General features: G+C 36.0%; 1 protein-coding gene across 12 annotated transcripts in view; it reads right to left on the minus strand.

Annotated features, from left to right (window-relative positions):
* The window catches only part of Ccdc88a (coiled-coil domain containing 88A), a 141,581-nt gene extending 117,278 nt beyond the window's left edge, over nt 1-24,303 (minus strand). For 5 of the 12 annotated variants that reach the window (XR_010040548.1, XM_063229401.1, XM_063229405.1 and 2 more), the window contains exons 1-2: nt 23,515-24,295; nt 23,319-23,419 (exon numbers count right to left, since the gene is read on the minus strand). Coding sequence is in view for 11 of the 12 variants with exons in the window: in XM_063229401.1 (XP_063085471.1) it covers nt 23,319-23,419; nt 23,515-23,577 (164 nt within the window). In the remaining variant the exon portion in view is untranslated. Of the gene's footprint in view, nt 1-23,318; nt 23,420-23,514 lie in introns of all 12 variants that reach the window. The other 7 variants (XM_063229404.1, XM_063229406.1, XM_063229402.1 and 4 more) reach the window with 4 other exon arrangements.
* Between the last annotated feature and the right edge of the window lie 1,654 nt (nt 24,304-25,957).

Raw genomic sequence — 25,957 nt, forward strand, 5'->3', positions numbered from 1 at the left:
CACAAAAAAACTTTGGACTGCATTTAGTACAATGCTATACGAATCTCCATCTGGGTTCTCACTAGTGGATCAGTAAATAATATACTTTCCAGAATAAAGAATATGGTCCAAGTCTCACTGAATTCAAGGAGAGTTCAAAAAGGCAGAACTGACTGAAACTTTCAGCAAAAAGCATCAGAGAGATCTACAGTAAAAAAATGCTCCAAAAAGCTATCTTTCAAATTTTGGCTAAATATAACTTGTGTGTATATTCCACAAGGCTAAGCAGAAAACAAGTACAAAACCCAAATTATCCTCAAAGTGCAGTAAGTACAGAGAGGAATTAAGACATGATTGCCAGAGCAGAAGAGAAACCTTAATGAATATACAAAGTAGTCAGTAGAGACCTCAGAAAAGTTGTATCTAAGAATCAGTACCAACTAACGAGTGTGTTCAAGAGCCTTCCCAACAAAACTTAAAAAAGCTTTGATATTATAAAGCTGACTGCTCATTTACCAAAAAAAAAAAAAAAGTCATTCTTTAAAGGAGACAAGACCCAAGCATTCAACAAAGTCAGGATCTCAATGTCCAGCATAAAATAAAAATTACAAAAACAAAAAATGAGATCCATAAGCAGGAATGAAAATAGAAATAAAAATAATTCTCAAACCCTAGGTGTGTTCATGGTTACTGAGATGTTGCTGTTTCTGAGCTATGCTACTGGGTAGATCTAGGAGAAATATCTATGTTTACATTTTGAAACCCACCAGTTCACATCAATACCTCCAATTCCAACATAACCAAAGTATTCATTTAGTATTCATTTTCTTCCTTTCCAAATGCGAACTCTTCCAACAGTGAAAAACGTTGTTTCCATTATCCCTAATGTATTTATTTTATCAATACCTTATTGTAACCATCTACCCTGTCACACCCTAATCAATTCTCCAGTCCACCCAGGAGAACTCATTCACCTCTGACATCCCACATCAAGCCACCCCTGTGCAGGACACTCTACTCAACCCCTCTATGCTCTCATTTCCCACACTGGATAGCTCCTCATTCATGTTATTCTTTCAAACTATCTAAGATCGGTATCTTATTTGATATCTGGTATCTCCTCTCAGGCTCTGAATCCACACACCAGGCTGCGTCTACAAACTAACTTGGTTTCCGCTTGCCACATGAGGTTACCCTCCCTACGGTGCCCTTAATCTAGCCAGCACCTCACATGGGCTTCACACAGCTCAGGCTGGTGCCCTGCAGTTGCCACACAGGAGACTCCCTTTTGCGTTTCACTGTCCGTGGGTTCCAACATTCTATGGGCACCCTTCCTTTGGCACAAATGTCTAACTTGTTCTGTATTACTTTCTGGCTTTACGACAAACTGTCCAGAAAATGACAAGGAAAATGGAAAAAGAATATTTCTTAGCTTCATGGGAGGAGTGAGGAACAGTACACAGAAATGCACAATACAGAAACAATTACCCACAATTAACCTCTTTTAGCAGTGTACTGTATTTGCTTCTAAGAGTTTACTCTTTGAACATAAAAAATGTTTATCAGTAATATTTGTATGTATTCCTGTAAAAATAATTAGAATATTACAGGTGAAGTCAAACTATCTCTTGTCAACCCCTTGCTACACAATGCTGACTTCTTTTCCCCCTATTTATTAGTATGTGTATAAACAGAAAATATCTGCTTTTCTTTCCTTGGTCTTATGGACTGAACTGAGAGCCTTGCACAAAATACCTGATTTTAATATACTTATCATTCTATGTTTTTTCATGTTATCATCCTTCTTGAGGTCTATCCATTACAACTCATACAGATCCAACTCTTTCCTTTTAATTGCTACCAAGTACACTGCTTGCTTCCTACTCATTTGCTGACAGACATTTAGATTATTTCTGAATTTCATCTATCACATACAATGCAAGAATGGGCATCCCATTTTCTCTGTACACACATCATATAGTCAATGTTTCTGCAAAAAAAGAGAACTATTAAAGCACAAGACAAATTCATTTCTGATTGAAATACTCACTGACATTCCACTTTCTCACACTCATTTAATACTTCATTATGCTGAACCAGTATCAAGCACTTGCACTTTTATGTACTGAGAACTGATTACATTGTTGATCATGAGAATCTTCCATGTTTATTGACCATTTTAATTTCCTCATCTATGAATTCTCTATATTCATTTGCCTTGAATATTACTTGCTTTTCTACTGAATGTTAGATTTTCCTTAGTGTTTGTAGGGTATGTGTGTTTACTTATGTATGTATGCATTTAGGTGTTTGCAAAAAAATTCTTGTAGGTATTTTTCCTAATTTGTTTCCTGTTTATTCATTTGTTTTCCTTTAAAGTTTTTACTTTCTGCTTATTTTAAGAAAGCTTATCTTTATAAGACTGTAGCTATCTCCTATACAATCTGTTTTAAACAAATAAAATTTGATTCTTACTTTATCTGAAATAATTTAATTAATGATACCGTATTTTTCCAAAATAAACTGCCAATTCATCAAATAAACTAATACGTCTTTTCCTCTTTCATTGTTCAAGGAATCCATTTACCCAACTTGGCCTATTTTTGTGCTGCTTTTACCACTAGACACATCTATACATTCCTATGTCAATAATACCATCTTAACTACTATAGTTCTATCTTTTTACTTTTTTTAGGTACTGAGGAGTCCCACTGAAGTCCCACCTCCAGTCCTGTTGAGACGAGGTCTTGCTAAGGTGCCCATGTTGGATTGAAACTTGGAGTCTTGCTTCTTCAGTACTTCTAGAGTAGTGGGATTACAGGCATGTGCCCTGTGCTGGGCTTTTTTCTGTGTATCTCTGTCTGATACAGCAAGACTCTGGTTAAGTTATTTTGGAACTCATCTAAATTATTACTAAATTATTTATGGTCCCAACAATTTTAGGATCAGTTTTTCAGTCTTCATAAACAAATGCATTGCTAGGATTTCAACTGGGACAATGATCTGAAAATTAAAGGGATAACTGACAACTTTACGTCATACTCTCCCTACTAATGAGCAAAGAGTATCTGTCTATTCATTCAGCTTTCCAGTAATCTTCTTTATTGAAAATAATTTGAGTAACTTTTTAATTAAAATAGTAACTTCTTTAGAATTTTCTCCAGGAAAGTCTTGATTGGAAGACTTGCTCCTAGATGTTTTAATCTTTGCTACTGAAAGAAAGATTTTATTTTAAAAAAGTACTTGCTAATGTGAAACTGGTTATATATGGACTGGGTCAATGTCTGTGTAATGCTCTTTGGGACAAACATTCTAAACTTTAGTATTTTAATAGGTTGGTTGCTGGTGCTCTTACAGATCTGCCTGAATATAATTTACAGCTCTTCCATAGTAACAATTATCCCAACACTACTTACCCTAAAAATGTTAGCGTTTACCACTGATCTCTATGATATACCACATTCCCATATAAGTACAGGCCTACTTTTGGAGCCTGTGCTCTGCCATTAACCTATCAGTCTCCTGCTACCTTACAATGTGTATCTAGGTGTCTCATGTGCTCGTAAGTGGGACGTTGGAGGTTGAGTGAGTTATGGAAACATTATGGCTAATCTGTCATCAGGAGGTAGGGTTTGGTTAAGGAAGTGGGTCTCCAGAGCACAACCTGGAAGGGTACATCTCCCTTCCGGTCTCCTCCTCCTCCACTCTGTCTCCTACTGGCTGCCATACAATGAGCAGCCTTCCAAGAGCAGACTTATCACCATTCCATCCCACTTTGGAGACAGAACTATATGGCCTGAAACCTTTACACAATGTAAGCCAAAATTAACCTTCTGTCTCAGCAACAAGAACTGCGATTAAGATACCCTAGAAAAGATATCCTATAACTTTAAAAGCCTTTTTCTGTACTACAGTTTTATTGTTTACTCAATTTTATCATGTCAAGACTTTCTCCTTTCTTGTTTTATTTTTTAAATTTAATTACATATATTTTTCTATGAATGTTAGAGTAAATCTTTAAAGGTTCTATGAAAAACCTCAAATTGAGATATAATTAGTAAAATTACCTGCTTAGAAACGGACATTTTACTGCCATCAATAAAATTTGAAATTTCCCAACAAAGGTTTTGTACATTTACGTTTTTTTCTTTCTCGGGTTTTTGTTACATCTGTGAAATAGACTTTTTCTATTACACTGACTACTTGATAATTCCTAGTGTATAACAGGAAAACTGCAGTTATTTTTTTAAAAGTTGAACATCCAATTAATCACTTTTCAAATCCCAAGTTTGTTTTTGAGATTTTTCATTTTCTCTTCTAGGTTTTAAGAAGGAAACTATACCATCAGCAGACAACTAGTCTTCCAATCTTGTATCTCATTTATATATCTTTACTCACTGCATTAATAAATAGTATGGAGGTAACATCCTTATTTAATGGGGTTTTAAAAAACTTACTTCCTTTTATCACTATTAGGTTTGTGTCTGGATGTCCCCCTGAAGTCTCATGTGGTCATGGGTGAACCTAGAGTTTGTGACTGGTTCACTGTCTAGTGCTAGGGTTGGCAGTGTGAGCGCTGCACTTGCCCTGCAGTGAGTAGCTTACATACAGTACAAGGGAGAGAAAGAAGCTTGCTTCTTCCTTTTGTCCTTTCGCCCCTTTTGCTCTTGGTGCTTTTGGTATCTTCCACTGCCATCAACTGTCGCCCGTTTGCCATGTGCCGTCCTGCCTCTGAGCCAGGCAATTTGGACTTAAACCTCCACCACTAATTTTAGGTGTTGGGTATCTTGTCTCAGCAACAAGAGAAAAGTAACTAAAACAATCACTACTAACACATGATAGTTGCTGTAACTTTCTAATGAATATCTTCTGTTATGGTTTGTTCCCCAAGGCCTATGTGTTAAATTCTTTAGTACTTAGCTTGGTGACATAGGGAGGTGATAGAACTTTAAAAGGTAGTGTCTGGTGTAAGATCTTGGGTCACTGGGGTATGTGTGAAGAATATTTTTGGGCCTTCAGCCCTCTTCTTCCTCTTCTTTTGCTTCCCAGCTGCCATGAGGTGAATAGCTTGATCCACCATGCACTCCAGGCCATAATGTTCTGCCTCCCCAGACACAAAACCAAGCTATCAGACTGTCTCCTTCCATATCTGAACGGTTGCTGAGTTCCTCTTCTATATCTAAATGAGTGCTGAATCTTATCTTGTTTTTCCTGAATATAACTTCTATCTGATCTTTCTCCTTGAATATGCCAATGGGAGGGAGTTATATTGTATGCATCTTAATAACTATCTTCAAAATCCTACATTTTATTCTCTCTCATCCACATCCCCATTGAGTAACAACTATTCCCCTTTCTTCCACATAATTCTTTTCATATTTAACTGCCCTTTGGACTCTCAGTTTTTTAATTATACTGTAAGCTTCTTCAGAGAGAGACAGTATCTGGCTGACATTGTTATTTTTAAAAGTTAGCATGTTTCCTAACACAAATGTTGTTTCAATAAAAATAAGAATCTATGAGTGGAGGCTAAGCAAAGTGTTTTTTAAAATTGTTGCTTTCCGAGGGAGAGAACCACCAGTGTCTTCTGAGATCCACACCATGTTGGAAGCTAGGACGCTGGGAAACCAAGCAACCAGCCTGCCTCCCTGGTAAGCAATAGTGAACCTACTGTTGCATGGGCTAGAGTCAACCATCCCACTTCCCCTACTAGCCCTCTCCTGCACTTCCCCCCCACCCCGACAGCAAATGGAAACCAGAAATCTGAGCATCTGTTGGGAGGCTGACCATAGTAAATAAGGGGGATTTCTTTCTACCATCTCTTTGAAGGCAAATATTTTTATTACTGTTTTGCTCTATTCTGATTAATGGTACTGCTCTATTTAATATTCTGTTTTGGTAAGTTATATAATGTTTTGTATTTCATTTTATTTTGATATATGTGATTGATCTGTTGTACTTTACTACTTTCAAAGTAAAATTTAAAAAAATTTTTTTAAAAATTATTGCTTTCCAAAAAAAGTTAAGATGACACTCCCCAAACTAACAACACATTTGTCAAGCTGGAACAGACACCTTCTCTCTCTTAAGGTTTTTGTCTTAAAGATGAGTTGAATAGCTGAGTCCTAAATTTCAGTTTGGCTATACAAAACAAGCAAGAATATTAGCAGAGCAGGCTAAATCTGATCTATGACTTACTTATGCTGACTGCAAGGGAAATAATGAATAAACTCAGAACAGCACAAGGCAAATGAGAATGTCAATGGAAAAGTGGGCCTCTAAAATAAAAAGCACCAACCAGAACTACTTATAAAAACAAAGAGACTATATCATAGACATTAGCTCATGTGTCATGGCAAACAAAGACAAACAGCAGCATGGTTGGGAATTCAGGGCTAAAAACTCAGTTAAAGGGAAAAATCCTGCTTTATGTAATCAACTGCGGTACATTTTTAGTCAGTGAGTTAAATACATACTCACTGACTACCTACAATACTGGCCATATTAATGTACAAAAGTTTGGTTAGCATACTATTGTTGTGGAGAAAAGTGCATTTGTAAACCGGGAAAAAAGTAGGAACATTAGTAACAAAAATGTTACGTCTACCTACAGTTTCACGTGGAATCACAGACATTCAGCAAGCACTTCAGATTTCTTTTTTTTTTTTTCTGTCTTTTTCATTTTTTTTATCAGTACCAGAGATCGAACTCACAACCACCTGCTTGCAAGGCAGGTGCTTATGCCGCTGAGCTAAATCCCCAGCCCCGCACCTCAGATTTCTACCTTAATTCACCTTTTTATTTTTATTTTACTATATATTTGAAGCTCCTTAATTGCCTCACCCATGACTGTTTCTATTTACACACTGATAACGTTTGACCCAGAAAATACTTTAGTGATACCTAGATTCACTACAAAACAGAAAATAAAGTCCAAATTCATAATTAAAGAGCCCAACTATATTTACTGTATTTTAGATCTCTCCCTTTATAGGATCATTTAGGAAAACAGACCAATGATAGGTTTCAGTAATGTTACCTATAAAAATCACGTGTACAAAAACCATTGTTTTATTATGTTTGAATATAACCCAATTCTGTTTTCATAGTGAGTGACCAAACTCAAAATAATAATTTTCCTTTTTCCTTTTTCGTGGTACTGGGGACTGGACCCAGGATTTTACACATGCTAAAAAAGTGTTCTTACCACAAATGCTTAGTTTTCTTTTTCTTACCAGTTCATTACCGTTTTATAATAAAGTTGATACTTTATTATAAAACTGTGTATTTAAATCTAGCAGCAAAGATTTAACACTACTGAAAATGTGTATAAACTAAAACATATATATATATGTCTATATATATATATGTCTATATATATATAAATATACACGCACACACATATATATTTATAGTATAAGTCCATTACCACATGACAATATACAATTTGGATTATATTTCGGAATTCTAAGTGTTTAAATACACTTGTGGGGATTTCATTCTGATCTAACAAATTTTACAATGTAAACATTATCTTTGTGACACAAAGCTGTTAGAAAGTTTCTGTTGACTTTAAGGTGATTTTTTTCAATAAAAGTGTTACTGGTTTTCTGTGGTGCTAGTGACCAAATCCAGGGTCTTGTACAGCTAGATCAGTGTTCTACCACGAAGCTATATTCCTAGCCCTCGAAGAAAGTTTTCAAGTTTCTTTTTAAGTTATTCATCCAATACTTTTTGTGTGAAATCTCAAAATTTATTCCTTTGTCAGGATGTCTGATGTAAGAATCAGGAAGTTTGTAAAATTTAAGTTTCTTTGATTTGGTAAAAATCTTTTAAGAAGGGCTGGGGATTTAGCTCAGCGGCATAAGTGCCTGCCTTGCAAGCAGGCAGTCGTGAGTTCGATCCCTGGTACCGATAAAAAAGAAAAGGACAAAAAAAAAAATCTTTTAAGAATTTTTTTGTAAAAAATTGTAAATTTCTTAACTTTCAATAAAAACTTTTAACAAGACAATTCCGAGTATATAAAAGAAGAATTTCAATTTTAGTTTTTATACATTAATGGAGTTAGCTGGAACTATTTTAGAAATTTAAAGAAAAATGAAAATTTAACTTAAGCTGAAGAAAGTTTTTTCAAAAAACTGATGGGAAACTAATTGAACACCTACAACTCATCTTACACTCGAAAGGGGTCCTCAAGAGATGGTAACAAAAAAGTTTTCTAAATCCTTTTGTAAAACTGTGCTGCACTATTCAAATCTTAGAAATGAGTACCTAAAACTGAAGAAGATTTCTGATTTGGTAGACTCATTAAGAAATTTAACACAATAGTATAGTTCTTTGGTTTATTAGGTTAAAATCTGGCATTCAAAGCCCCCCAGCTTCCATTTCTCATCTAGCCTGTACCTAACTGGATGCTATTTTATTATGGAAACAGAACCAAAAAGTCCCTGCTTCTTAAGAATCAATGGTTATTATATAGTAGTCTATTATCATAAATTTTCTGGACTTGGAAGTCAAGACAACAAGCAAGCACTCTAGGCACGAACCTAGAAAATAATCAACTTTCAATTACAAGGCTCAGATTTCCACATCTAATGCATGACTAATCTGAGTAAGGGTCATAATGACATATGTTAGGATCATGGAAAACAAGCCCTTTCACCCTAATGATATAATTTCTTTATGTGACAAGAACTGCTATCAGTGTAACTGTATAAGAAATAAATCCTGAGTTCCACTGCTATGAAAGATAGCTGAATGTATCTATGGCCATACCACCCTGAAAGAAAGAAAGAAAAAAACAAAGATAGCTGAATGTTCAAGAATAAACGTACAGAGAAGCACGCAAAAACAGACAATTAATAACTTCAGAAAAATGATACCTAACTTTGCAGTAAAACTTTTATAGTTATAATAATATAGATACTGATTACACACTTACATAAACTTGTGATAACTACACAAGATGGACAGGGTAAAGAGAAATACAGGTAGATGTACAAAAAAGAAAATTTTAGTATATATACTATCAAGAAGTTAACAGATAATGTCTAAAAGGGAATAAATTAATACATATCAAAGTAGGCAACATACACACATATATTAATAAAGAAAAATGAAAAAAGTTTAAAAACTTACAAGTCTTTATTTTACTCTGCAACTGAACTGAAATGTCTAGAGAGAACACAGAGCTGATTTTCCCTATAAAACTTTTGGCATTAAGCCTCCACAAAAATGTTTTGCTTCATGACAACTGTGAATTTTTTTCTCTTATAAGAAAATATTAATGTGTTAGCTAATACCTAGGATTCGATGCCAGGATTTTACAGTCCAAAATACAGAAGAGACTAAGTTTAAACTACAATTTAAAATTTTTTTAAAAACAAGATAAAAGAACTCTGCACAAAAAGAGTGAACCTTATATAAAAACACTTTCATTGCTGTATTTCCAGGTATGTATGTATAATAAAGACTTCAATATAGTAATTTAAATGGATGACTCCAGAAGTCTCTAACACTAAATTGTTAAGTATTCTAAATATGCTCGCTTTTCATTTTAATATTTAAAATGCTAAAATTGTCAGAATAATCATAACTAATGAAATTATATAAAGCTCTTTTTGAAAACTACTTATTCTAAAATAAAAAATGAGCTATTAAGTTATATATACATTACATGTGCATTATGAACAACTACTTTTCTAATCACACAGAGCTATTTCCAAGACAACCGAATCTGAAATCAACCGTCTATTTCTATACGATGCAAAAAATGTCTGTGGCAAATAGTCTAACAATATAGTTCAAATCTGTCCAGTCAAAAGTTGAATACAACATGGCAGTGAAAGACAGCCTTAAGCAATTTCACATTATAAATGACCTACTTATGACAAATTGCATTATCTACCACTACACATAGTGTGCATGTGTGTATGTACGTACATACACACACAAATTTTAAATTTGAAGATGAAGGAAAAGTTAGCAATTTTACAAGATTTGGTTCTTGTATGACTAAGGATTGTGTCTTTACTTATTCATTGACTAGTATCTGTAAGAAACAGAAATCCGATCATTTTTAATGGCTTTCTGCTCTTTTATTTGGAGTGAAAACCTGTGTCTTCTTGGACCATCTGTTCTGTGCTGGTGCTTAAGTGGTGGTAGTTAAGCACCATCAGTGTTTTTGATACGTGAGTTCATTAATCTGATCATGCCACTGTAATGTAAAACTGTTGGACCGAAGTCTGTTTTTAAGTTTTGAGATATTTTAGTTATAACTATACAACATTTTCATGACATTATAAAACACCTGAAATAAGTGATTTACATGTCTAACAAAATGTGTACACCATAATTTTTTCTTTATGAAATACTTAACAGGGTAAATGTCACTACAATTAAGGACTATCTAAATATTAAAGTATCTTATTCTTCAGCCATTTCACATCAGGAAAATGAGTGGCTTTTTTAAAAAAAAGTATCCCTTCAACTTAATTTTTTCCTTTCTCATCTCACAGACTAACCACATGATAATAATACAACTTGATGCTACAATAATTTTTTAAAAATCTACAGAATTATTCACAAATATTGACTAGTCTGGTCTTCAGCATGACTGAATCATCATTCTTGTACCACATACAGATTACAGATACAGCTCCCTTGATGTATTTACTTTCATAATTTCACACACTGAGTTACCTGCTCAAAAGTATAAGACAAACTACAGTATAATCTAAGCAGGTTAGGATTGAGCTAGCAGCACAGTATGACAGCTACTCAATTAACAAACACTAGTAATGCTTTAATTTAAAAATTGCAAAATGAACACAAAATAATCATAATCTAAACTCTACATATACATTAGTTATACCTCAACTAGATAAAATAGTTGAAGCACCCTTTATTTCTTACAGAATAAGCCAACATGAGCCCTTTAAGTATTAAGAAGCTAGCAGTTTTCTAACTTTTTGCTTCAGAATTCCTTTTCAACTCTTAAAAATTATTGAAGATCCCCTAAATAACATTTGCTTATGTGGATTATACATCTATATTTACATTAGCAATCAGAATTTTAAATTTAAGAACTCATTATTCACCTAATGATAACAAGCTTATCACAATGTTAAACAAGAGCATTTTTATAATAGGTAACTTTTTTCCAAAACAGAAAAAAAGATTAAAGGGAAGTGACATTCTTTTTTTTTTTATCAGTACTGAGGATCAAACCCATGACCAAGTGCTTGCAAGGCAAGCACTGAACACTGCTAAGCTAAATCCCCAGCCCTCCATTCTTTTACATCCTTGTAAATCTCTTTGGTTAAACAGAAAATAGATGGGTTCTTCTGTTTCTACATGTAATGTATTGTGATACATTGTTTTCCTTAGTAAGAGGTACTTTCTTAAAGTAGACTATAAAACCTTATTAATGAGCTTTTCTTATTTTGTTTGACTTTAAAATCCATTGGTCTATCTGGCATGTTAAGTGGCCACATGCAGACTTCTCATTATCACACACTGGTCATTTAAAAGATACCGGTTCTTTGAGTTATATAGATCTTCCAAATATAAGCACATTGTATTAAAATCACAGTTATTGATATCATTTGTGATCTCATTAGAATTTAATTACTGAGAAACTAGCAAGCTAATATTTTCTATAATTCAAATTTTATCACTGACAACAAATATAATCAGTTTCCTTAAAGTGACAGGCTCACTTTAATCATTTTTTTAAAAAATAAATAAATATCTAATACTCATAGTTGGACAGTTGTTATTTCAAGTAAAAAATGGTATTCCACAAGTCTTATTCAGTTTGCACCTCAAAAATTCATCAGTAATTATTCTTTGTGATAACATTCATACCTCATTGTGCAACAAAACTGTTTTATACATACTTCCCATTTTGTCCCACAAAATGTAAGAGAGCCATGTAATGATTCAAGGGTCAAGACAATAAAGTAACTTTTACTGCTTGATCAAGAACAAAGTGAAAAGAGATTTCACTTAAAAAGTGAAAAGAGATTTGTATTTTTTTACTGTGAAACAATGTAACAGCTACAAGATCAGTATGATTTGGTACAGCTGTTTGACTATTTACTCACTGTCCTCAGACCTTAACACAGGTCACAAAGGCAGTCAAAGAGGCTTTGTTTTCACTTGTTCTATTCAATATTCTAAGGCAGTACAGTATTTGATCCAGATTCAGTCAGCCCTACAGACTCAAGGAATCTCAAAGTGGGCTGATGTGAGAGTTACATATTCCCCTTAATTAGAGCCAGACTTAACCACTATGGCTTTCCCCCCATACTACGAAACTCAACAGAGCAGATTCTTAACCTGAATTCCCCTCTTCAGGTAATCTTAATAGTTCCTTTGATTAAATACTGGTGACAGGTATCACTGTCATTTTTTGAGAAGCAATGAAGCTCTCAAAAATTAAGATAACTTTTAAATGATATCTCTTCTAACTAATGAGCCAAAATAAACATAGTTACAGAAACTTACCTAGAGTAAGCTTTTCAATTTGACATTTTTAAATCATCGATTTCTCTAGTATTAAAAAAAAAAGGCCATACCTAGATTCATGGCTGTAATTTTGGCACTTGGGAGGAAGGATTGCAGGTACAAGACTAGCCTGAGCAATTTAATGAGACCCTGCCTCAAAGTTAATTTTAGAAAGGCTAGGGATATACTTGTGTGTGAAGTTCTTGGGTTCAATCCCCAGTCTGCAATGGAAAAACGACATCTTTAAAAATATAATGTCTCCTAAAACTGGAACAGTGTTATCGTACCTTTTGTCTTTTCTGTGCACAGAGAAGTGTTTCAAAAGGATCAGTGTTAGTTAACTCACCAACGGCAAAATGCCTATTACAAAGTACTGCTAACGACAGACAAAACTGAAGAAACACAATTTTTTTAAAAAAGAAAAAAGCCACACATGTAAGTAACACTGAGAAATATGTAACTTACTAAAATCAAGCTAGAGGACATGTACACACTACAGAAAACAAATGAATCATTAGTAAGAGAAGTTGAAGAAACTTGCAACTTGGTCTACAAATGGCCCAAAAGAAACAAGCTGTCTTGAGGACTTCCAACTTAGTAAAATAAAATAGGTCAGTATTTTTAAAAGAATAACCTACAATTTTAAGCATATTTTGAAAGTAGTCATCAATAATAAAATCGATAGATAATGGAATGTTCAAAAGAAAAAAGTCAGATACTCAACACTGGACTTTAACGAAGTTTTTAACATTAACTATTAAAATAAATTTTCCATTTTAGAAATTTTTAAAAACCACCAAAAAATAGGGAGAATTACACAAATAAGATCAGGATTTCCTTTTGGAATACAACTCAGTAACAAATAATATTACATATTATTCTGGGGATTTAGCTCAGCGGCATTAAGTGCCCACCTGGCAAGCGTAAGGTCATGAGTTTGATCTTCAGTACAAAAAAAAAAAAAAAAAAAGGAATAATATATAAAACAGAATAATTATATAAGTACTCTCAATAACAGAAAAAGCACTAAAGACAGTAAGTTCTATTTCAGAAGCATGCTTGGAGCCTTTTCTTTTAGTACAAGTAAAACTCTGAATCTTCAATTAGAAGTATGACAATTACTAAGTTTAACAAATAAGTGCAAATTAATTAACAGAGAATTAAGTCTCTCAAATAAGTTATAGCCTGTACTTCCAAGCATTTCAATCTCCAAAGAATTGTAGTTACATATGCTTAAAACTATTACTAAATTTTAAAATAATGTATGTGCTTTAATGAAAATTTAATTAAGAGCACAAATACAAAATTGAAATATTCTTATATAAAATTAGGTAGCACTGTCAAAACACACTGTTGTTTTAAACACTTAGATGATTTTAGTTAAAAGTCATGAAAAACAAATTTTTATTTAAATTAAGTATCCAAACCTCACATTTTCCCAATAAATACCTATTTTAAAATAGCCAATCTCCTCAGCTTTACCCTTAGCAACATCTTTTATTCTTCCCTGCCATTTACACCCTATATTCTTAATTCTTTTCTTTTTTGGTGATAATAAGAGACTAAACCTAGGGCCTCACGTTGGAAACCAATCCACCACTGAGCTATATCCTTAATCCTTTTTTACCTTTTATTTTGAGACAGGGTCTCACTAAAATTGCCAGGGCTGGGCTCAAACTTGTGATCATCCTGCTTCAGTCTCCGAAGTAGCAGGAATTAATGGTGCATCCAGCTTTATATCCAGAATATATCAATTTTTTTGTGTAGTAGCTCTTAAATTTGCTCCTTCCTTAACATATAACCCAATTTGTTCGAGGCCCTCCTCACCGTAAGTTTGGATGTCACCCATTAATACCCTTACTTCCCTCCCTATTCCCCAACCTTTGCTTCAAGCACTACTACATTTAAGTTGCACTGATTCACTGATGTGTTCTCAGAACTTCATAACAGAATAGTTTGTGCTCAACATTAGATGAGCAAAAAATTCTATAGTCCATGTATTTTACAAATTAATACTAAAATATTTTCCTAAAATAACATTTTAATCTAACAAGGAACTTTAAATGCTTTTCTAATGCCTGGTACATGCAGCCTATATTATACAGGGCAACTTTCAGGCTTCCAATAATCTGGCTTGCCTTGCCTATGTAAGTTTATATTCTACCATTCTCCAACATGGATGCTCTACTAAAGCTAGTCTCACCATTTCCCAAGTTATACATACTCGGTGCTTTTCCCTCAAGTTTTTTGTCTGACCTAAAATACTCTCCTCTCCTATCTATACCTACCTAAGTCCAGATATCCTTCAAAGTTGGAATCAAATCTAAATTCCTCCCTCCATGACTAGCTATACTTCCAGAGGCCAAATCCAACATCAACATCCGGACTCCCTCATCTACTCTCATTAATACTAATAGCTGGGAATTCACTATGGATTTATCTGTCTTAGGATATACATTTGATAACATAAATATGTTAGCTTTTTAAAAATGAAAAGATATTATTAAAAGACTTGAACTTCTGAATTATTATATGCATATATTTACTAAGATGGAAATATAGTCTAATTTGTAAAGATTTTACTGAGAGTTGGAAAACATTAACTTTCACATGTGGGGAAACTCAACATCCCACATTTCCTGAACATTTCCAGTTAAGTGGGATTTTACTGAAGTTCTCTCTTATTAATCAGTCTTGGTAAACACAGTGGTTTTTCTTTATAATGTCTTATTCTTCAAGACTTTATAATAAGCCAGGTATTAATCGAAGACTAGAATCCAAAACCTAATACTAGACCATCCTTCTTTATTCTTTCTTTACTCAGGAAAAGGAGATAATTATATTATCAATGACAGTGTGAATTTCAATTTATTTTTCTACTTTTCACTAGGAATACCACTTCGATTTGCTTTTCCTTTAGAAGTACTGAGATATTTTACAAAGTTATATATTTTTTTAATTTTAAGGTAAGGATTATGTTTACATAAAAAGTTATAAATTACCAGTTTTTATCCTTCTCCATTACTAAATTATTCTTCAGTTATAACACCATTAAAATTAGCTACTTATTGTCTTTTCTATTTTATTTTTGAATACTCATTTCTACCTCTAGTGTTAGTGAATAAATAAATAGTAGGTTCATTGAGAACAATACAGGAAGTTCCTTCTCAACTTTAGTTATCTTGACTCTAATCCATTTTACCCACCATTAGCAATGGCCTAACATTGTCCTTAGTCATTGCTCACAAGTGCAACCTTCAAAATCTCAAATTCTGTAAGGCTCTCCTGATTCAATACATGTTTTTCTACTCTCTCTTGCTTCTTTTCTTTTTCCCTTCCTTACTTGGGCAGTACTAGGAATTGATCGTGGGTCTTCACATACAGCTGCAACCCCAGCTATTTAAAATTTTTTTAAGACAGGGTCTCACGAAGTTTCCTAGGCTGGGCTTGAATCCGTCATCCTCTTGCTCGGTCTCCCAGAGTGACGGAACTACAGGTATGTACCACCAAGCCCATCTTCCCTCATTCTTACTGTAATATCTAGTCTGCCAATGACCTTCTGGTGACATCTGCTATCTTGTTCACTTTAATGCTCACATCCTACTGACATAAGAACTCAATTATTCCCTTTTCTCCAGTACTCCCACCCCACACCTACTTATCAATCACCAATTGTGAATACATTCCACAGATCTTTTTGTTAGTTTCTGAGCAACTAACATTACTGCTTACCCAACCACACTGACTGGCTCCTCTGGAAGTACATGGTTTCTAGATTTCAAACAAGACATCATCCCTGCATGACCATATTTATATTCATCTTTAACTCCCTTTGTGATCTCTTCCCAAGAGTCTTGCAAAATTTTTCCACATTCCTCAAATCTCCTGATTCCACTACTTTTATTCACATATTCATGTATTTCTATTGTGTTTTCAATTCCACTCTTCTACTCATGTTTATTACTCTGGTTCACACAGATTATACCTAGTTAATCTTCATATCCAGCTCAAACACTACCTCCTCCAAAAAGTCTTTCTTTCATTAAACCACTTCCTTCTGTCCAATTCTGTATAAGGACTGTAAGTCCACTAGCTAGCACAGATACTATATTATAGTATGTTTGTATACTCTTCCTCCTTACTGGTATAGACAAAGCATAATACCCCAACATTTATCAAACATTTGTTATACAGTAAGCATTTGGAAGCTAACCACTGAATGAAATGATCTTTGAACAAACTTTTCTTTCATCCTTCTCACTGAGTACTATATTTAGATCCTAGCAAAAGAGACCTTCTGCTCAAGAGCTAACATTTTCTGAATACTCACTATATGCTAAATACTGTACACAAATTTTCCTAATTGTTTTCTTAAGTTTGCGGTTCATTTTTATTCCCAGTATATAAATGAGTAAGTTCAAAAGTAACTTACTATAGGTCAGACAGCTATATATGTACAGCTACACCAAGACCAGTCATACAAAACTAAACTGTGAGCAACTGTCACTTAAATAGGTAAGTGTGGTACAAAAAAGAATAACAATGAGAGCAACCAGCACTAGGTTTATAGTGGTCAGGAAAGACAAATCAGATACTGTCCACGCCTTAGTTAAGATTATGACCAATCCTTCTTGTCTCAAAAGAAAATATCTCCCATCTCACAAATACAGATTTGAAGATACTGATTAAATTGCTTAAATGTGCACATTAATAATCACACAGCTACAACTACACCTAGATCTAAAAGCTCAAATTCATCCCACTTTTATTATAAATCTATTACTCATCAACAGAAATATATCAAGAAGCCACTGTATTTTGAACACTGTACTAGGAATAGAGATGAAAGATACAGTCCTTGGCCTCCAAAGAAGCTCACAGGCTATCAGCAGAGTCAAGCAAGTCAAGAATAGTGAGGAAAATGTTATCACCAAATATATACAGGGTCCTATAGAAGCACAAGGAGGAGCGACATATAGCCTACGGCACAGAAGAACACAGTGCATTTTTGGGAACGGTCAGCTTGCTCAATCTTAAACTTTTCATTGAGGATTAGTGCTAACTACAGAAGCCTGCAGCGGCAGGATCACCAAGATGCCTGAATACTTAAATAATACTGTTATGTTTACTCTAAAGGCAATAGAGACCTACAGAATCATTTTAAAGAGGAAATACATGATAAAATACATGTTTTACCAAGTTGCATGTCATCACACATGGAAAGAAAACCTAAAGATTTAGAGACAAGCTCAAAGATAAGAGCATCAGTCAGTAGTTTTTCCATTAACACATTCACACAATGTGGCTGTGCATGTCTTGCTGCCAGGCAGTTCAGAACCACCAGTGGTACACATACAGCTGTCCCACTGGGCAGTATAGGACAGTCAAGCATGTACCACTTATGGTTCAAGTCAGTGGGAATGTGTCAACCGAAGAGTGAGGGACATATCTGAGAATAAACATGTTAATAAGATAGCAACTCTGAGAATGTAATCCTATCACTTGGGAAGCTGAAACAGGGAAACAAAAAAAGAGTGCAACTCTGACTACTTGGTGAATATTTTTAAATAAGCAATAAGCAAAAATCAAACCAAAAATGGTAAGGCACAAAGAGAAAAGCTGAGAATAACCATACCAAATGTCAGAGTCAGAGCCATCCTTGGGATGACAATGTTACGGTTTCGATCTAAAATGCCCCCCCCCAAATTCTCATGTGTTTACAGGTGGGGCTTTGGGGAGATGAATGGATCTTGCTAGTGTTATCCTTACCAGTGGACTGATCCACTAATCAGTTCACAGCTAGATGTGCTATTAGGAGTACAGCCTGCTTGGAAGAAGCATGTCACTTTGGAGCATGCTTTTAGAGAAAATTAAGTTCCTCTGAAACTCTCTCTTCTCTGTTTACTGGCAGCCCGGAGGCAAGCAGCTTTTCTCCACCATGCCTTTCTACAATACTGATTATGACGTGGAGCCAGCCAAACATGCATCAAAACCCCACAACCATGGGCAAAATTAAACCTCTCCTCTAAGTTATAGGTACCTGATATTTTGTCCGAAAAATGGGAAAGATGACTAATACAGACATTCTATAAATTTTATACATTTTACATTATAGAGTCATAAACCCAATTAATTTTTTTAGATAGGTAGTTCGGGCTGTTCTTGAACTCACTGTGGAGTTTAGGCTGACCTCAAACTTGAGGTGATGCACCTGCCTCTGCCTCCTCACTGCTAGGATTAAAGGTAATATGCATCACAATGCCCAGCTTTAATTGACTTTTGAAATCTTATGACTTGCTAGGTCAAAGGAACATTTCTCAGTCAACTGCCTCTTAAACAAAAGGTTTCTTGTGTACACTTTATCAAGTTGAGGCCTAGAAAATAAGAAGTTGGCGTAACTAGGGGTCAGGGCTTTAATTAAAAAGGAATTTGCAGGCTGGGGATGTAGCTCAGTAGTAGAGTGCTTGCCTAGCATGTGCAAGGCCCTTAGATAAATAAAATAAAAAAGAATTTTCATAATGACTTCAAACTCAAGCCTAAAAGAAAAATTTATCACAACTACCAGATATTCTAAATACAAATCTCTATAGCTAATCAGGTTGAATTACAAAAACAATTTCAAACATTATCCTGATACTGTTATCAATTTTCTCAGTATTTAAAAACCATACCATACCCATATTTTCACCTGCTTAGGTAATACGAATAGCATACTTCTTAAATTTTAAGATTATGATGCTACCTACAAAGTCATACATCCCTTAGAAACTCACAGCAAGTAATATTCAACACTGGTAACAGAACCAAATGACTTCTCAAACAAAAAATGATTATTTCTGCTCCCTGACACCAAACTCTATGACTGATAACTAGCACTGAGAAAAAAATGTCATTTGGTAGAAGTAGAAAAATGCCCTGCAGCACATAGAAGAGTTGGCCTATCATTCTAGAACCCTAAACAGCTTTGCCCTCTTCACATTAGTTGAAGATGAATGATGTCACGTCATAAGCCCTTACAGAGATTCTTTGATGCAAGAGGTTACCCAATGAAATCAAATTTCATCTTTGAATACGGTGAATCCCAAGTCAGAGAACAAACTCTAAAACTGTAAAACAGGTCAATTAATATCATGAACAAGTCAGGTTTCACGTTCAGAGTCTGAGTTCAAACTGCCAATACCAACATGACTAAATTAATCAATATTCTTATAGTTAATACTTTACATGAAAAAATTCCACAATAATATTTGTATAATGAACGTCTATGTCACATCTAAAAGTAGTAAGCAATATAGGGCAAGCAGTGCAAAAATGTAGACATATACAAACAGATTTCTACTTCTGTCCAAGATAGACTAATGGGAACAAGTTTACACTTTTGCCTGAAACAACTGGAAAAAAAATAAAGACATACGAAACATCTTTCAAGACACTGGACATTAGGCAACAAAGGATGATGATCCCTGATAGATGGAAACAAACCTAAGATCAACAGCTGTCCCAGCTTACCCCCTTGAAAGAGTTCAGGCCACAGGACAGAGAAGAGAGAAACCAGGCAGTACAAACTGGTCTCCCCAGCTGAGGACCATGGAGCAGTGCCTGGAGACAAGGCCTCTAGAGCATACAAGGCAGAGTTACCAAAAAGAGCTACACAAAGAGAAATACCTGCTGAGGATGTCCCTCAAGTCTTCAGCTCAGTGGTTGTCTATACTTAAGAGTGAGAAAACTATCAAGGACATGCAAAGAAGCACCAAAAGTACTAAAAAGAATAATACCAGATAGCTCCTGCTTCCATTAACCACAGTACTGAGTTTTATCTCCATCGTGCAACCAAACAGTACTGCCTAAGAAAATTTAAAAGTCCTAAAAAGATCAAACTGATTAGTTTCCAACTAATTTAACAAGCTCAAGATTTTTGTATTTAAATGAATATAACAATATCCAGTATACAACAACAAGGTGAGATTTTTTTTTTTTTTTGGTCTTTTTCCTTTTTATCGGTACCAGCGATCGAACTCACAACTGTCTGCTTGCAAGGCAGGAGCTTATACTGCTGAGCTAAATCCCCAGCCCCCTACAAGGTGAGATTTAAATGTTTAACATCAAATAAAAAATTACCAGGTATGCAAAAAAGCAAGAACACACAATCAATAATTCGTAGCTGAAAAGAACATCAGTAAGACAATGTCAAGCCATCCGATATACATGTAATTGAAATTCTAGGAGAAAAGAGGAATGGAGATATAGATATATAATTGAAGAAATGATGGCTGAAAGTTTCAAACATTCATAAAAACCATAAACCCACAGATCCAAGAAGTTCAACAAACTTAATGCACAAGAAACATGAAGAAAAATATATACTTTCATTTCCAAAAGGTTCTTGCTCACAAATTCTATGACCAAATATTATCTAGAAATTAGATTAATTTTTATTTAACTTCCTGGATAGAGTCTCAACTAGCAATTTAATAGATTACATTAAATTACACAGTCATTTGAGTAAAGTATATTTAACAAAAATCCTAATAATTTCAAAATTAGCAAAATACGCCTTTTAAATTAATGCACTGTTTTGTTGCCCTACCATTGATAATGATCTGCTTTTAGCAAGTTATTATTTTTTAAATTAAAGTGTACTTCTTTTTTCTTAATTTCCTTTAATTTATATAGGTCATCTGCAACAGAATTAGGACACCGAAAAAACTTTTAAAAGAAACTGAAAGGTGGAACTGAAAACACCAAAGTAGCTTTGACTTTGAGGTTTAGAAAGCAACTGGTTCTCCCGAAAACCCTGACAACTTGGCAAGCACTATTTTGAAATATCATTATTTTCAAAATATACATATTTTTTAAAATATAAAAATGCACTCAAAGTTGGAAACAAGCACTGTTTATTTTTAGTACCTTAGCTAATTACTATGACTCAAAATAACTAAATATTTTTTGAAGAAAGAACCGTACAAATAAAAACCATTAAAGGTGAAAGTAAACATTTTTCTATGTTGTGAATACATCTATTTTTTAAGGTTCAGCACACAAATTCAAGATTTGTCCAAAAATAAGCAAATGACCTGAAAGTCCTGAGTATCTATCATAATGGTTTCCTTTGATAGTGTATTCCCTAAAATAACCAATTAAATTATTCTACCATTTTGCTTACGAAACAGTAGGACAGTTCAAAGAGAAACTAATTCTATGAGTTATCTGCTAAAAACTTATTAACTAATTCTGGAAGCAATAACTACACTTTTTTCCTTTTTCTAAAAAAAATTATATGTGTGTATATATATATATATATACACACACACACACACACACACCCATACGTATTTGATAACATACTTTTTTGAGTCTATACAAACCAATATTTTAGGCTGAGTCTATACAAACAAACATTTGGAAATTTAGCTCAGTGGCTCAAGCACTTGCCTGGTAAGCAACCACCAGGTTGAGAGTTTGATCCATGGTACCAAAAAAAAAATTACAAACAAACATTTTTAGAAAAAATACAATAGTATAATATTTCCCAATGGGATCAATTCCTACATGAAGAACAATATACCAATCTCTCTACATCCAAAGTACAAATCTCTGAACACACAGGGTTTGTTTTAGTTTTTTTGAGACAAGCTCTCACCACCTAGCTCCTGCTGGCCTTGAACTCACTGTATGATTCAGGCTAACCTTGTACTCACACTGCTGGTGATTCCCCTGCCTCAGCTGCTGGAGTGCTGTAAAGGCTGGGATTATACCTGTGTGCCACCACACCCAGTTTGACTTGCGCCTCTTTTAAATAGAAAAATAATTTATAACAAAATACAGAATTGAAATTTTATACGTAGTTATCACAGCAGTACTTATTTACTGACGAGTACTTATTTATAATGCACAAACTTCCAACGTAAAGAGGAATGTCTTTTAAATTAGAAGCTGTAAACTGTTCTTGTAGTCAGATTCTATTCAAGAAACAAAGCTAAATACACACTACTTTAAGCACTACTGTATTCAGTTTGGTACCCTACACTAATGTTCTTAGAAATATGTATGCTACAATACCTATAATGATAAAACAGTATTATTTCACTGATCCAGCCATGGTTATGTTTTCAAATATATACAACTCCCATCTCTAAAACACATTCTTAATGCAAACTATAGTACAACATGAAAGACAAAGATTTGCCCATTAAACCATCTGGTTGTTAAGACTTCAGTTATTTGCATTTAAAAACCTATAAAAATACATTTAGAGGACTCTTTTCTAAGTATCTAGCAGTCTAACAATTCACACAGTAAGTCATCTGATCAGACTTAATTATAGGCATTTAAATTATTTGCTACAGCAACAGTGCTCTTCAATCACAACTGCCTGAAATTCTCTTCTGCAATCTATTACTTCATCAGTTAGTAAGAAAGGTTAGCAAGAAAAATTTTTCTATTAAATGCAGCTAACTTCATAGTGGTTTCTTTTTTTCCTCCTTTGAGGAAACTAGGTTCTCTTCTCCATCTCCTCCCCATCCCCCAGCTCCTCCTCTACTCACCTCTGGTTTTTACCAAATTACCAAAGACAACACAATTCTGTTTGCATTTCCGCACTGGTAACAATAAATGACAATAACAGGGTTGTGTGAATGAAAAATCAAAGTTTCACAATTTTAATAGGTATCATTACTAGGTTGTGATAAATGGGCTGGGCTCGTAAGATTACCTCCTTTCAAGATACAATTCTTAAATCACAATTTTTCTGGCCAAAGAACCACGTTAGGGCTTTAAAACATAAAGTCTGAAAATTCACAGTATGGTATTTTTTTTAACAAGTTACCCACATTTGGAGCATGACCTGGTTCAAGAATACTCCATCTACCAATGCCACATATTCATCCAGGTTGGTCCCATTTCCTGCAGCCAGAGGTCCAAACGTTTTAACCTAGAATATAAAGATGAGTAAGACGTGAACGCCCACCTCCATCTCTGTAGCAACAAATAACGCAATAAAATGTACAATAAAAGACGTTTACTTACCCAAGTGACCAGGGGGCTGGTCATGAACTGCTCCAAGAGAGGAGTAAAAATTTCGTTCTCCATTTTACAGATAATGTGTTTGGGGGGTAAAGAAAAAAAAGGAACTACCACAAAAAAACGCCTAGGGAATTAGTCACTCAACATTGAAGAAGAAATCAATTAAAGTCCATTTCGGCTAGAGAGGAAAATCCCATAGAGGAGGAGAAGGGGGGGACTCTCCCTCCTCAAAAACCCCCGAGGGACAGGAGCCGAAATCCCGTGAAGTGGCTTCCACAGCCCCACGAGCAGCAGCTCGCGTTGGAAACGTCTGTACCGGGCAAGGAAGGGGCAGAGAAAAGGCATCTGGAGGAGGAGGCAGGGCGAGGGGCTGGAGCAGCGAGACAAAAAGCCCGTCAAGGTTTCCCAGCTCCTGGAGGATGCGGACCGCCGATACTGCCCCAATGAATCAACCCCGGCGAAAGCCAAAAGGCAAGCCCGCGTCCCAGCTGCCCGGAGCCGCCGGGCTGGCCCTCCGCGTCCCGCGGCACGCGTTCCACTCTCCGGTGGGCACGGCGCCGCTCGGACCCGCGGAGCTCCCCTCACCACCCGCACGCAGGGCTCGCCCCTTCCCCCCGGGAGCCAACCATCCCTCCGCGGCCCTCACGCCCGCCTCAGCCCTCGTCCCCGGCCCGAGGCGGGAGGTCCCGAGGGGTGTCCCCAGGCGCCCGGCTTCCGGGGCCCCGCCGGCCTCTCCAGCGCGCCTCTGGGAAGCCCTGGCACAAAATCGCCGCCGCGCTCCCGCCCCTCCTCCGCCCTCTCCAGAGGAGCCGAGTAACGGCCTCAGAACCGCAGTGCCGCAGCACGCCCCTCTCCCGCCGAGCCCGGCGCCGCGAACCCGCCGTCCGGACGAGAGCGCCGCTCCCTCCGCGCGGTATCCCTCCGCCGCCTCCCCGCCCCGCCCCTCCCGCGCCGCTGCCTCTGGATTGTGGGAGAAGAAAACCGCTGCATAGAGCGCGCTCCCGAGCGCCGCGCCCGCGCCTCGGCCGTGCCGCCGCCCAGATTCCGGCAACCGCCGCGGGCGCGCGCTCGCTGCAGCTGCTGCGGTGCCGGCGCCTCGCTCGCGCCCGGGACGGCTGCCAGGCCTGGGGGGCGGGGATGGAAAGGCGGAGGAAGGGGTCGGTCTGCTAGCTCGTCGTAGCCTCTTTACGGTTTATTTTTTCCCCGGAGTGCCTGCTTTGAGGTACGAAGGAAGCACGAGGGATGCTGATAGTCTTTTTTTCGGACACTTTGATTTGATCCGTTGAGCATGCTTTCTGCCCCGTCAGACGGAATAAGAAAACACTGCAGCAAATAGCAGAAGGACTTGAGACGCAACTTGGTTCTCTTTTCTTTCCAAAGAAAAGAAAAAAGAAGCTAGTCCTTTAGAGCATGTTAATGCATGTTCTTCGAAAGTTGCAAGTGAATATATAACTAAAGCTGTCTTTCAACATGATAGGCCCTGAGTGGAGCGACTGTTACTCAGACATTGTTTTTTTTTTTTTTTTATTTCTTTTCTTGTCTAGTATCTGCCCATTGAAAATACCCGAACACAATTAAGAGCTACAAAGAGGAAACATTTGGAAGTCATCCAAGCTGGGTGATAAACAAATTATATACTTGTCTTAAATCTCTGTGCTCTGCACAACTGGAACCATCGAAAGAACTTCAAAGGTTCCCCAGCAAAATCAGTATTTCTTCTTTCCTCGGGATATAATGACTATATGAAGCATAATTCTTTCGAGGAAAAAGGTATAGTATTATAGTTTGATAATGTGTGCTGTGTCTACATTTACATAAATATCTACATTAAATATATGATATTTTGAATTAGCATTAAAATGTTTTTACTATACATTAAGAAACCAAACAATTTCTGAATTAGGTAGTTGACAACTGACTCGAGTCTACCTGACTACAGCACTACAGTTGTGAGCCTAGCAACGCAGGGAAAACAATAGGTTCAATGAATGGCAGGCAGCTAATAGCAACTGTTCTATTATTGTTGTTAGCATTGATGTTGTTTTAATCGTTTTCCCCAATGAGGAATATTTAGTAAAAAGTCAAAACCTGACCTTTCCTACTTGGTTTCAGATACAGGAGGAAAGGTCTTGCTTTGGGGAATAAAGAAACAAACAAATGACCTGTCTAAAATCATCTTGATTAACATTAGGATGCGTTACTGTGGCAGCAGTGGTCTAGAGTAGAGCCTTGTATTGCCCTAGTCAGTGCACAGCCTTGAGTCATCCTGGCTGCTAGCAAGCTTTTCCTTCTGTTTTGATGACTCTTCCTTAATCACAGTGCTTCATTTGGTGAATAAAGTGCAGATGGAGAGGGGCACCAAGTAGGAAGCAGGAGAAGAAGCAACCAGTGCTTGACATGTCCATTTGTCTTTGTAATCCCTAGGAGTCTGATAAAATAATATGGA

Source organism: Cavia porcellus, unplaced genomic scaffold (genome assembly GCF_034190915.1).
Source record: "Cavia porcellus strain 051 isolate PalLab524CR breed Dunkin Hartley unplaced genomic scaffold, mCavPor4.1 scaffold_18, whole genome shotgun sequence".
NCBI classification, from domain to species: Eukaryota; Metazoa; Chordata; class Mammalia; order Rodentia; family Caviidae; genus Cavia; species Cavia porcellus.